Genomic DNA, 14,505 nt, shown 5'->3' with positions numbered 1-14,505 from the left:
AACCACCCTGAAATCAGGGGGGAATTCGCTCTCCAAGACCCTTTTGGGTATATGTATGTTGCAGTTAGACTCCTTTGGCTAGCCCATGCCAGCTGATTCGGGTTCACGGGACTCGGGCTGAGGGACCATTTAACTGCAGTGTAGATGTTTGGGCTCTGGCTGCTGCCCAAGCTCTGGGATCCTCCCACCTCACAGGGGCCTAGAGCCCGAGCTCCACCAAGCCCAAACGTCTGCAATGCAATTAAATGGCCCCTTAGCTCGAGTCAACTGGCAAGGCCCAGCCGCAGGTTTTTAATTCACAGCAGTGTAGACATACCCTTTGTTTCTTAGCCATTCTGCTAAGACACAATAGGAATGCCAGTTCTAGTGGTGGCTTTGTGATATGGACACCGGTCCAATGGGAACTGGACTAAGACCCACCAAACTCATTTTGTGTAGTCCTCAGAATTGCTGTCAGGGTGGTAAAAACTTCCAGTCATTAGCAACCTGGAATGAATACCTTTGTTTTTGAATCCACACTCTGTACTTCTTAAGTATGAGACACAATTTAAGGTGCTGGTTTTGACCTATAAATATAAAGTTCTAAATGGCCTATTACATTTTTAATGGAAATACCATCTCTTTTTATTGAATAATTATATATATATAGAGAGAGAGCTATATATAGATATATAAAACCCCAAAATTAATATAAATTTAACCGATCTACAAAATGTTCCGTGTCTAAGCACTACTGTAATACAAATAATAATATCCTAATAATCCACAATATGGGAAATAAATCCCACAAAATACAAACTAAAAGACAACCCAGGAGTCCTTCCCCCCAGGATAAAACGGATGGGCATGTTATTGGGGAAAATAAAGATGCTAGCCTCTTAGGGAGAAGGCCTTGCCTCACATGTCCTCAAGCTGATCAGCATTTCCAACACTACTGATACATAATGCTGTGATGGAAGGGACTGCAGGAGCTGGTCCTTAAGGTAGATTGGCCCAGATTAGCTCTGACCTTTTTTGTCAGGATTTGCTGCTATCACAGGGAATGTCTATACGGACGGCGGCAAAGTCGCCACCATCAGATCGATCTTTCTGGATCGATTGAGCGGTCAGTGTAGACCCGCTCAGTTGATCAGGAAGTCGATGCCGGTAAACCACCCCCTCAAGTGGCGTAATGCTGCATCAACAGGAACACAGTTCCCGTCGGCACAGTGCAGTGAAGATGGAGCGCAGAAGGGAAGCGCAGCGGTCGACGGGAGTTATGCAAGATTGCATAACTCCTGTCAACTGCCGCTGAATTTCCAGGTAAGTGTAGACCAGGGCACAGAGACAAGCCAGTCTTATTTTGTATTTCTGGGTCTGGAAGCTAAAATATCCCATTGTTTTCTCAAGTGTATTCCTGCCCCAACACTTTCTTGCTTTTTCCAAACTCAAGATACGTAGAGAGACACTGAGAGGGAAATTCTTATGGTGGGGGCTACCCAATAACAGTGTGTTCTCCCTGAACAGAGTTCTGTCGAATCGATGAGCCCTTGTGTCACAAAGAAGATGAGCAACTCAGCTTTGAAGCTGTCTGCAATATCCACAAGCAGATGGACGATGACGCCAATGGCAATGTGGACGTGGAGGAGAGCGATGAGGTTAGTACACAGCTACTTTTCTTTTTCTCCCTTATGTAATTCCTCCCCTTCCTGCCTGTCTCTTTAGGAGGGCTACTCTATTTTGGATAATACTGCATGTCGGGGTGGCCAAAGATCCGCTGATGAAATTTTCCCGTTTAGTTGTTGGCTGTGTTCATCTTCAACCTGCAGAGACTGCAGCTCCCAGAATACAATGTTCCATCTTGATCCAAGGAGCCAAGTCTCTGGTCAAGATGGAGTATTGGATCATAGGGTCTTTAGAGTCTGTGGGCTTTTCTTCTGTGTTTACACATTGGCTGCAGTCAGCTTTATTCTAGGTAAGTAAGGAACAACCTGTGGGCTTCTGGCCTACTCATAGGTAGCCTTTGGTTGAGCCCTTTTTTGTATGTGCACATTGCCAGCCTGTTCTGAGACTGGAGGATAGCAGCTGGATCTACTTCCCTGGGGATTTATTGGCACCATTTGATTTCCTCTGTTTAATCTTGGAGCCAGTTCCCAAGTCTGCTTCTCTTCATAGCCTGTCATATTCTCCACTGAGCCTGCTCCTTTGCTGGGGGAGCTGAGAAAACTCTGACTCCTGTCCCTCTCTGACAGGATATTACATTTTTCTACCATGCCTGGTGTGACAAATTATCCCATTGTTGTACATGTTGCTGTGGTAGGGGAAAGAGTTGGTGTGCTTTTTCAGTGTGTTAAGTTCTGTCTACACTGACGCTAAATCGAAGCAATAACTTTGAATTAGGTGCTATGCCACGTGCAGAGGTGGTTTTATTAAGTTGACTTTTGCTGCGACTTAAGTTGACTTAACTGCAGTGCCAGTGTAGACGCAGGCGTTGGGAAATCAATGTAAGTGACTTTACGTCGACCTCCGTCGGCAGTGTAGACTGGGCCTTGGTTTCTAACTTCATACAAGAGAAACAGTTGTTGACAGAATAAGATATTTTCTTATATAACTATCAATAGAAAGCATGACCAGTAGAATAGAGGAGGCTGTTGTTTATTATTTGTAGGATAGGAGCACCTAGAGACCCAAGCTGAGATGGGTGCCCATTGTGGCAGGCACTGATCAAACACATACGAAAGCAGTCCTTGCCCTGAATAGAAGAGATGGGCAAAGGCACAGAGATGTGACTTGCCAAAGGTCAAGAGAACCTAGGTCTTGACTCTCCAATCTAGTACCTTATCCAGGAGGCCACCCTGCTCCCCTCCCCCATACAAGTGCTATCCACTAGACCCTGCTACCTCCTTGAGACGGTACAGGAGAGTTGAGTTCTGTGCTCATTCTGTAGCCTGGAAGCACTTTGGAAGGGAGTTGGGGTCTTCGATGGGGCAGTTGGATCCTTTTAAAAGAAATTACAAAAGTGTAATCTGCAATTTCTGAGTTGTGAAGTGAAGCTTTTGTTTTTTCCATTGTGATTTATTTGATATACTTACAGTACTATTATCTCTCATATAGTGCTTTGCATGCTGAAAGCTATCTAACATTTGATTGACTAATCTTCCCAACAGCCCTGCCCAGGTGGGTGAGGGAGTATTATCCCCATTTTGTAGATAAGGAAGTAGAAGCACAGGGAATTTAAATTCTTGCCTGAGCCCAAACAGTAAAGCAGTGTGTCACACAAGCCCATAATAATGAAGCACCTTTTCCTTGCCACAAAGAAAAGGCTCGTCAGTCCGAAGTGTGAAACAGTGTCAATTTGGAGCCAGCGTCTTCTCTCCTAGCTTGCTGAGGCAAATTGTCTGTTCTGTCACTACAGGGTTCTTCTCTCTGGATCTCAGTTTTATTTCCCAGAATGATCAGGGAGTTCTCATCTGGATTCCCCTTTCACTGGGAGGAAAACCTCTGGTCTTTTTGTAGAGCCCCTTTTCCTTGCCTCAGATGATTTTATAAACTCTGGAATTCTAATCCTGGCTCTGCCGCTGACTCATGGCATGGGTTTGGGCCAGTCAACTCACTTGTCTACTTCAGTTTCCCCATTTTACAAATGGGGATAAAACCCATGTTGAAAGACTTGTGGATTAATGAGTAGGTTTTGTATAGCACTTTGAATGTACTAGATAACATTTTACCTATTGTTAATCTACGAATTAGTTTACTTAGCTGGAAGGCAGGATGATCGGATCTGATGGAAGAACCTGTCATGTTTGTTTTTTGTATTGTAACTTTACTGTAACTCTAGGTGCTACTATAATACAAACAATAATTAATATTATTACACTCCTAGTGGACTCAGTTCTGGATCGTTTTCTGAATCTTCCCAACCCTGGCTTGAACATATATTGAAGTTGCCACCATTACTGCCATCTAGTTTAAAACACTTCACCTTTTCTGTCTATTCAGACAACTAAATATCTCATCCAGGCCCTCTTCAGATCTTGTCTTGATTATGCATCACCCCTTCCAGTCCATTCAAAATGCAGCTGCTAAGATCATATTCCTTACCCATTGGTCAGACCACACTGTTCTCTCTCTGAATCCCTCCACTGGCTTCTCTTCTCCACTACATCACGTACTACTTGTCTTCACCTTCAAGGCCTTCCCTAAATCCGCCCTTCATGTGTCGCTGACCCTGTTATCATTTCCCATGCCACTCATTCCATTCCTTCAGTGACACCACTCTTGTTACCTCATTTGTCTGTTTCTCACACAGCTGTCCTTGTGCTTTCTTCCATGCTACACTTACACATTGAATGCCCTCCCAGAGCTAATCTGCAAGGCCATCTGCCACTCCAAGACCCACCATAAGACCCAGTTCTGCTAGGATACATACAAGAAATTAGCCAGTTAATATAGTTACTTAAAGTAGATACAATACAAAACACACACAAACAACTTTAGGTGGATAAGTCTTTCTTGTTCTGTTATGCCACAGATGAGCCTTCATTAGTACTGTCTTTCTGAAGTTCCCCCCCATCTTCTCCCCATTCCTGTGTCCATGCCAACTGTTTAGTTATCCCCCCGTTCTGTCATGTTTCATACTAGTTAGCACGCTCCTTGGGGCAGGACTCATGTCTTCAGTGGCATTCTCTGGGCTATCTTTTTCTGGAAATTTTGTAGTGCTATCACAGCCTTCTTTGAACAGGCAGTTGTGGCCATTAGAAAAGAAATATGCAGGAAAAAAATGACATTCCTCAATGTGCAGAGGAAAATCTTTCCTCATTATTATGCATATTCCTGGAGGTGGATAAAGATTGATTTTTCACTTAAAAATGGTAAAATCTTAGTATTTCAGCCAATTGAAATGGCTAATTTTCATTGGGTTGCCCACTTATAACTTGTCTGGGAATTAAAACTCAGCTAAAAGATGAGAAATTACAGCATCCTGTAGTGCACTAGACTGTCTTTCTCAAATTCTCCATCTGTTCTGCTTAACTGTGGGGCAGTCACAGCCTCAGCAGCTCTGCTGTAAAGAATTTGTCTTTGTCATCATGTTTTCTGTGGCTTGATGAAAGAGGAGAATATCAGAAGTCAGAAGAGCCATTGAGTGAGTTCTCAATTGGAGGCCCAATTGCACATTCCTGTCTGCTGTGACAACTGTTGGAAATAAGCCTAAATCCTCCCCTCAGACTCGTTTGTGCCAAGGACTGCTAATGATACAGGGTTAGTTTGATTGTCTGTCTCCTTCGGTTCTCTCTCTCTGCCTATTACCCAGGCGACAGGATTCGCAGGCCATTAACCTTTCATATGTCAAGAAGATGACTTCTCAACAGCTGTAAGAGAGAAAAATCAGCCTTTGTGATGCAGCGCCATGTCGCTCTAGTTTTTAAAGATCCGTTGCTCTTCACTGAAGCAGTTACAAGGGTTTTATCCCACGTCTTTCTCTGCTGGATACAGTCATCTCTGACATGGTGGGTTATAAGGTAGACTTTGAGGGTTGCTACTTGGGAAGACTTCTCTGATAAAGCTTTACTAATCCATTGTGGGCATCTAAAAACCTTGAAGTTAGTTAGTTGTAATATGCGAAGGCAGATTTTCAGCAGGAATGTAGCTGTGTGCTTCCTACAAATGAATCTGGGGCCAGGTCTACACTTACCTGGAAATCTGGCGGCAGTCAACTGGAGTTACACAACTATATGTAGTAGCTTGCATAACTCCCACCGACTTCGTAACTCCTCTTCTACGTGGCATCTTCATGTGTTCCTGTCGACGCAGCGCTACGCCACTTGAGGAGGTGGTTTTAATGCGTCGACTTCCAGATTGATTGAGAGGGTCTTCACTGACTGCTCAATCGATCCGGATAGATCAATCTGATGGTGGTGAATTTGCCACCGTCAGTGAAGACATACCCTGGGACTCTCAGATTTTTTTTTTTTGAAGTGGGGATAGGGGAGCATAACATGGCTCCGGCTCTTCCTCTGTCCTCAGACAAGGCCTATGTTAATAGATAGGCTCTGCAACATGTCCAGTTGGGGAACAAATGCAGGCTTTGTCTGGGTGAGGGGTGGGGAGGGGATTGTCAGAGTCAAGACCCCTGCATTGAGAAAGCTCTACCCCAGATTTGCTAATCTCACCTCCGATATCCCATCTGATCTCATCTGGTGAAGTAAAGCACAGAGAGAGAACAGCATCTCATGCCGAGGACCCAACCATAGCAAGCATAGTAATCGTAGCATAAATTGCACCTGGAAATAAACTGGAAGCCAATGCAGTCTGTGGAGCAGATGGCAAAATGTGCCACTCCATGTGTGAGTCACCAGTAAATCATCAGGCAGCTGCGTTCTGCACCAGCTGAAGTCTCGAAAGGGTCATCACATGCAGCCCTTGTAGAGCACACGATTGAATCTAATCGGGAGCTGACAAAGGCATAGCTGGCTAGTGAATTCCACATTTGAGAGGAAAGAGGGCAGCCACCTTTTTAGCCAAGCGCAGATGAAGAATGTGCTCTGCCACCACAGCTTCGTGACCCTCCAGAAGCGGCGGAGGAGCCCTAAGACTCCTATGCTGAGAAACCACGCAAGAAGGCAGCTGTATGCCATCAATTGAAAGGACAGACCGTACCTGAAAATGCCCCGTGGTGCCATGAGATGTTACCAAGGTAGTGAGTTAAGGGGGGAGCAAAGTTGCTTTGTGGTTTATTGTGTAGTACACTCACTTCTGTGTCAAAAAGTGATGTGTTCAAGTTGCACAGTGAGTTCTGAACTCCTCCAGTGCAAACAGTCGACTTACCATTATTTAACTTCTTTTAATCTTTCCTTTCAAGTTGGTCCCTTCACAATTGTGGTGGTTCTCTGACTTTCCTTCAGTTGATATACTTGTTTCCAGAACTGATGTATCAACATCAGTCACCATCTTCGGATCCAAATTTGAAAAAGCAGCAAAGCTATATATTAATTTTTTTCATTTTTCAGTGGAGAATAAATAATGTAATGTAGGTTTTGAATTTGCATGTTCTTTATGAATCCAAGTGTGTTTGCTTGTTGAATTCACTTTTAGAATAGCTTGCATTGTTTGCATTTTATGTGCAAATATTTCTATGTAAATATTTCTGTATGGATCTCTGCAACTGCAGGAAATGTATTATCATCTCTGTTTGCTTATTGGCAGAGTTAAGTATTGCAAAGTACTGTGGTTCCAGGCTACACGATGCAATTTACCTCATGTAATTCATTGCCATTGGAGAAGCTTATATGGGAATCTGTGCAGGAGCTTGTTTCTGTGTAAAGAAATTGTAAATCATGTGGTCAGTGGTAGCCTGCCTGGGCACATCTGCACCTGAAGATAGACTTGCTTGCTGAGTCATTGTTCTCCAACTTTTAAGGCTATAAGATCCTCCTTATTTTTTCATGTATTTAAAACCTTTCTTCATTGGCGGTTGGAGGGCAGCTAGTGGGCAGATTATTTGAATGGATATAAATGCTCACAAATGTGAATCTATATGACTGAGTTTTATGTTTAATCTTCAGATTAAATAGAGCAGTTGTTTTTCTAAAACATGAGCTTATCCTAAGAATAACAGTAGAATGTAACACCACTTCAGTGAATTTGTGTAGAAAATGATCGCAGAAATAGTCCACAATGACCCCACGAGCAAAGGCTTGGTCTGAGATACCCAATGAGTTGGTATGGGCAGAAAGGCAACTGGAAAACTGTCAGTAGCTCACGGATTAGGGAACCTGGACCACCCAGCCCTCTAGCTTAATGGTAGCCAGCGACATCAAAAGAATGGGAGCTATTTGTTTCTTGTGTGCTCAAGTAAACATAATAACGTAGGCCAAGGGAAGTTCTCTAGGGTTGTGTCTACACAGCAAAAAAGGCCCCCTGGCAGCGAGTCTTAAGAGCCCAAGTCAACTGACTCAGGTTTGCAGGGCTTGTGCCTCGTCACTAGAAAAAGCCGTGTAGACGTTTGGGCTCAGGCTAGAGCCTGGGTTCTGAAACCCGGTGAGGTGGGAGGGCTTGGAGCCCAAAACATCTACGCTGCTATTTTTAGCCCCATAGCATCATCCCTGGGAGCCAAGTCAGTTGACCTGAGCTCTGAGACTCGCTGATGCAGGTTTTTTTTTGCTGTATAACCATAACCTAGATTGCGGTCAGGCTCTCCAGGTTCTGATGAATATAGGCTTATTTGTGCATAATAGAAGAGGCTTTAATCCTGGAGCCAGACATTGTCGTAAAAGCAGAGCCTTGGAGTTGTTTTCCAATTCCATAGTGTGCGAATTGGGAGTCCCCTGCTGGATTGTAGTGGAGCATCCCTAACGCTAGCAAGGCCCTGTTTCTGAGTCAGTTGCCTTATTGTCCACCTTTAATTGTTCTCTCTGTTAGCTTTCTTGAACTAGCGAGGGAGGGGGAAGCCAGGGGTTATTCTGAAGGTTGAGTTCAGCCACCTGGTTTCTCTGTGAGAATTCATACATCTTCAGCAGATGCTCTGAAAGGCAGCAGGCCTGAAGTTCCTCTTGCTGCCTTTTTTGGCATGTTGAGTTATCCCTCCACTCTGCTTGCTCCATTCTTGTGAGCAGGCTGGAGTTGAAATGTACAAGCAGAGCGATGGAGCAGTTGTGATGTGTGCGTGCCCAGGAGTGCAAATGAAACCCAACGTTCTGGCTTTGTGGTGAGTTAGTCTTTGCTCAGTTGAGAAATTGGGATTTTCATATACACTTCAGCCATCTTTTTTTCATGGGGGATGTAATTGACACATTTTTTTTTCTAAATTAAGGTCTGATTTTTTAAAAGCTATATTTAAGGCCAGCGAAAATTTGTCTGTCAACCTTACACTGTCCTTTTAAAGCATCATTGTGTTTTCCCTTTGTGGAGATGAATTTTCATCAAGTTTAAAGATGATAGCAGTGACCCTAATTAAAAAGAGAGAGAGAGAGAGGCCTGGCTCTTATGGGAAAACCCTTCTAATTAGCAACCGATCTGTGATCTTCATGTTCAGTCAAAGGTGGCTCCAGTTCTGTTTAAGGACACCTCCATCTTATGACTTAATTGAACAAATTTTAGTCTGGGATATTTTTCCTATTTAAATTCCAGGTGTGTATTGATCAAAAAATATCTGCAGCCAAGTTTTATTGTCTCTCTACTGTTAGTGGGGCCATGTGGAGAGGTAGGTGAGCCTTTCCCAGTGTTCGGCAACCAGAGGGTTAAAATGTTTAATGAGATTATGCAAACGTAAATTGCTTTATAATTATGCATTTTTCTAAAGGTGCCACATAATTGCATTCAAGAATCTGAAGCTCTCATTTTAAAAATGTCTCCAAAGCCTGTTGGTTGCAAAGAAACCTTTCTGACGGACTGTAAACCTAAAGTAACCATTATAGAGATATCCGAGTCTGCAGACAGCCTGAAACGGTAATTCTGAGAATCGTGTCCCATTTAGCTACACTGGGTCTTAACCTTGAAGCCAAGTAGTATACCTCAGAGATTTGTGGTTATCTGATGCTATTTATCAGTAACTTGAGTTACAGTGACTTGAACACCTGCAATGGTGTATCTCACATGGTCTGTGTAGCCATATGTTACAGACACTAGGAGTTGCCATATTTCCTTTGGTGTTTTTTCTCTCCACCCACCCCCTTCACTTTACTGAAATCCTCAAGTTGTCTGTACTTGGTTATTAGCCAAGAGAGTCAGGGATGCAATCACATGCCCTGGGTGTCCCTAGCCTGTGATTGCCAGAAGCTGGGAGTGGACAGCTGATTGCCTGTTCTGTTCATTCCTTCTGAAGCACCTGGCACTGGCCACTGTTGGAAGACAGGATAGTGGGATAGATGGACCATTGGGCTGACCCACTATGGCCGTTCTTATGTTCACCTGTTCACCTCTTAATGTAAATGCTTTTTCTGCTCAGTGTTATACAGGTGCTTAGTCCCTTGTTCCTTTTCTTGTGTGTAGATGGTGTTCTCTTGCAAGTGTTGACGTTTGACAGCCCTTGCTGTGTTTCACAATTCTCATTCCAGTTGGGTTTGAACACCATCTAACTTTCCTTTAAAGTATGACAATGCAAAATGGCTGTTGACTGCTGCTTCCAGCAGTGGTCTCTTCTGCTTATGTGGGCCATTTCCTGTCATGGTAATTCTGTTCATCATACTTCCAAATTGGGTCATCTTTGACATGGAGATTGCTGTACAGGTATTGTTGGCTATATTGTAAAGTCAGGCCACCATTCACAACCCATGTTGTTTGTTACAATATACTGCATTTGGGTTTGGATACTGGCAGTAAACAATGTGTGCTTAAGGGCACTAAGTAGACAAAATACCTTAGTTAAGGAGAATGCATATTTATCTGTGAAGTTATCACACTTGCCTCAGCTGAAATCTCTTTTATCTTCTGTAACGTGATGGCAGCACACTGTGGTTCCTGGGCACTTGGTGACCTTCTCTGCAAATAGATAATGAAAGGGGAAACCAAATTTTAACATTCAATTAAGCTCCATTTTTCACAATTTAATGGTCTTCAATGTGTCAAAGCAGTTAGTTTATCTGAAAGATGTGGTAGGAAATAAAGTTGTGTTATATTGTGCCTCTGCCCTTTGTGCAGATCACAAATAGGTCACCTTAACAGCTTGTCAGAGGAGTTGGGTGTCTCATAATGCTATCAAATCCAGCTCTCTGCTTCCCTTAGAGAAGTTCAAAATCCCGTACAACACTGTCCTCTTCTGAGAGTCCTTGGAAATCTGGTTTGATGGTTCTCTCTTTAAGGAAAGCTGAGAGATCACTTTTCCTTTCTGTGCTCCCTGAGCTAAATATACAGAGCAACAGCTGATCCCCTGCATCCCTGTGGGTGTTTACAGGCACTCTTAGCAGCATGGTGTGGCAACTCCAGATGACATTGCTGCATACCCCATGTAAGATCACAAGTCAAAGAAGGGGGAAATAGACAAGTTTGCATCGTTTGCTTTGCTCCCTTATTTGACTCACCTATTTACTAACTTAAAGCTGTTCTCCCTCAAATGGGAGTCCTGGCTTCGTGTCCTGTGAAGTTTATAACCATAATGGAACATAAACTAGTAGTGCTGAGAATAATTGAAGGGAGGAGCAGGTGTCACACAGTGGTGGTCAGATTTTCTTTTTTAGCGTTTGTAACTTCAAACCGTTCAGCTAAATCAATGTGGTCTTTTCACCACTATTCAGCAGCGCTGTTCTGAGCCAAAGAGAAAAAAAAAGGATTTTAAGAATATTGTAGAGTACATGCTGGGTGTATACATATAGGCTTTTGTATAAGTGCAGCATAGGAACCTAGTGCATTTGAAAAGAGAGCAATGTAAGTCTCTGATAATAAGGGATTTTGCTTGCCAAGAGAGTGCTTAACATGTCCAGTTGTACGTACAAAATGGAAGTTTTTCAGCCTGCTGGCAAACACTGAACAGTGCTTCTCTGCACATTAACATACATGTCTTTAAAAGGTCACACTATCGAATTGTATGTACCTAATAACATAGTCAAATATGCATTTTGTGCCCTTGATAGATGGTTTGCCACTGGTCTTGCACACTTATTTTTGTGCTTTTGTTTACTCACAATAATGTGTTTTGTCAGGCAGTGCCTCTTTGGCCATATTAATATCCATGCATTTGTAATCCTGTCCAGTCGGGTCTGCGATTGCTAGTTTTACACATGAACTGAAGCATATCTTTTTGAAAACTTAGTTTCCAACTGCTCTGGGTGAGCTTTGAAGCAAAGCAAGGAAGAGGCTCAAGGGAAGAGCCTTTATGAAGTAAAGTTGGAACTCTGTGGGCAGCTTGACCTTACAGCCTTGGTAGTAAAGTGTCCGACATACCAGAGCTGTATTTCACAGTGTCTGAGGTGACGTCTGTGTCAGTTGATGAAGCCCTACAAATATAAGCTGGTCATAATCATATTTATGTTTTTGTCCTGTTGCACTGGAGTAGTTTACATCTCTTGCTATAACATACAGGTGAATGCCTGGGGGGACTGTAATCTAAAGAAAAGAAAAAGTAGGAGTCCAGAAAGCCTGAATAGTTTTCCATATTAATTTAAAATACACATTTCCTTTCTTCTGCAAGTAATTTATTGGCTATGACCTGATTTGCCTTCTCACAATCGAACTTTCCAAATGCACTGTAGAGGATGTTCATGTTTAGTTACTTGGGTATAAACTGTCCAGGGCAGGGATGAATAATACTCCAAAACACACTAACCTGATGCTACTCAGTCTGAGTTATTTCCAAGTTCGCTTCAGTTTCTTTCATTCTCAAAATGAAGTTAATCTGGTTAGTTTCCCCAGTGGGCTCCAGAAAAGTAGGACACATCAAGGGAGTAACAGGTCACCAAATCCTCTTCTTCTTTGGCTGCTTCTGTTGATTAGGTGATTTTAAATGTTGCTTATTTTCATTATTTGTCTCTTGTTTTCATTATTTGCATGATATAAAATAATTGTAGGTAAAATGTGCAGATGACATAGTGTGGTCTGGATCTCTTGGTAAAGTGGGCTCAGTTGAACAATACAGCCAAATGCAAGGTCTGGAAAACATGCCTTACAGTGAGAGACTTAAGGCTAAGTGGTGACTTGATCATGGACAGCAAGCATCTACATGGGGAAGAGATTCCTGATAGTAGAGGTCTCTTTAATCTAGCAAAAAAGGCAAAATGCAATCCAGTGATTGAAGCTAGACCAATTCAGACTAGAAATAAGCTGTACATTTTTAACAGTTAGGGCAGTTAACCATTGGAACAACTTTCCAAGGGATGTGGTGGATTCTCCATTCCATGATGTCTTTAAATCAAAGCTGAATCTCTTTCTAAGAGAGATGAGAAAGCACAAACAAAATCCTCATGAAATGTAGGTCTGGAAAGGACTTTGAGAGGTCATCAAGTCCAGTCCCTTGTATTGAGGCAGGATCAAGTGTACTTAGACCATCCCTGACAGTTGTTTGTTCAATGTGTCCTTAAAAAACTCGATATGAATTCCACAACCTTCCGTGGAAGTTATGTGTTTGCTACAGAAATCACTAGGTGAGTGTCTGTGGTTTGTATTATGCAGGAGATCTGATTAAATTATCAGAGCAGTCCCTTCTGGCTTTAACGATCTAGGAACTGATGAATAACCCCTTTGTATTCTTTTCCCAGTTCCTGCGGGAAGACTTAAATTATCATGACCCAACAGTCAAACACAGCACCTTCCATGGAGAGGATAAACTCATCAGCGTGGAAGATCTCTGGAAGTCATGGAAGACGTCTGAAGGTAAAAATTCTCATATCTAAACACTGATGCATCCATATTGGTTGTATTTTCAGCAGAAAAATCATGGTTCCAGCCTCTTCTGTCACTTCTTGCATGGGCTTAGTTTTCCAGATTGCCTCACTCCCTCCCCTAACCTTTCTATCACCCACAGAAATCATCTAAATGTGAGGACTATTAGTCTGTGGAATTGTTTTCCAAGGGCATTGTTGAGAGTCCCACTGCTTGAGACATTTCAAAGTAGACTGGACAAACACTAGAATTGTATCCTTTAGAGCAAGGGTGTTAAACATCTGGCCCGCCAACCTTTTTGGTCCGGCCCCTGGCGGCAGCACATGCTGCCGTGACATCTCGCTGCGTTGTACCCTCTGGCCGTGTTGCGCGCTGCTGCCAGGGAGTAGGACGCCATGAGATCTCACGGCGTCGTGCGCTGCCACGAGATCTGTGTACTCTGGTGGCAGCGCACGAGACACAGCGCTCCAAAAGTGCCTAGTATTTTGATTTATGGTATGCATGGCCCACTTGAAGTACATTTAATTCAAATCTGGCCCGCCATAGCAAATGAGTGTGACACCCCTGCTTTAGAGCATGGTTTCATAGAACCAAGTAGGAAGCTCGTGCGGCTGCTGGAAAACAAGTAGGTATTATATGTTCCCTGAGGCTGACAGCAAGTGGGCAGCTGTTTCTGTATTAGCTGAAACCTCTGAGTGGTTTTTAAAGATAGCCCCGGAGACTGCTCAATACAATAATCCGGTTGGCAGGTCACAAAGACGTGAATGGTCATGGCAAGATCCACAGTAGAGAGCTGACCATAATCTTCTATCTTACTGTAAATGCAGAAAGAAAACGGCATTTCTGCTCACCTGTAATGCCTGGTGCTGCTGACGTAACTGGGGATCCCAAAGACACCTCTAGATTGCATACTACCTTGAGAAAGGGTGTCAGCGTCTCCTGATCAATATACAGCTGCCAATTCTGCCTCTCTCTACAAATACTTCCCCTGCCTGCCTTTTTGCTATGGCTCTGGATGTTATCACCATTATTGCCTCACCCATCTCAATGGGCTGTTAATTCTGAAACCTAACAATGTAACTGTCAACATGAATTGTGCCCCTACTGAAAACGTTAGCAAAAGCATTCAGCTAACTGTGCTTATTCCACAGTCTTGAACCGCCTCTCATGGGGCCAAAATCCCCATGCGTTCTCAGCCCTGCTACCCAAATCTCCAGC

At 43.2% G+C, this 14,505-nt stretch overlaps 1 protein-coding gene across 8 annotated transcripts in view; it reads left to right on the top strand.

Moving 5' to 3' along the window:
- Positions 1-14,505, top strand: part of STIM1 (stromal interaction molecule 1) — a 151,999-nt gene that overhangs the window by 67,235 nt on the left and 70,259 nt on the right. For all 8 annotated transcript variants that reach the window (XM_067568291.1, XM_067568290.1, XM_067568294.1 and 5 more), the window contains 2 exons: positions 1,507-1,637; positions 13,164-13,278. In XM_067568291.1, coding sequence (XP_067424392.1) covers positions 1,507-1,637; positions 13,164-13,278 — 246 coding nt within the window. The remainder of the gene's footprint in view (positions 1-1,506; positions 1,638-13,163; positions 13,279-14,505) is intronic.

Source organism: Emydura macquarii, unplaced genomic scaffold, assembly GCF_026122565.2.
Source record: "Emydura macquarii macquarii isolate MOO-44397 ecotype Brisbane River unplaced genomic scaffold, CSIRO-AGI_Emac_v2 contig_2865, whole genome shotgun sequence".
NCBI classification, from domain to species: Eukaryota; Metazoa; Chordata; order Testudines; family Chelidae; genus Emydura; species Emydura macquarii.
Note: the sequence above shows the minus strand (reverse complement) of the source record. Positions and strands in the feature narration are given on the sequence as shown.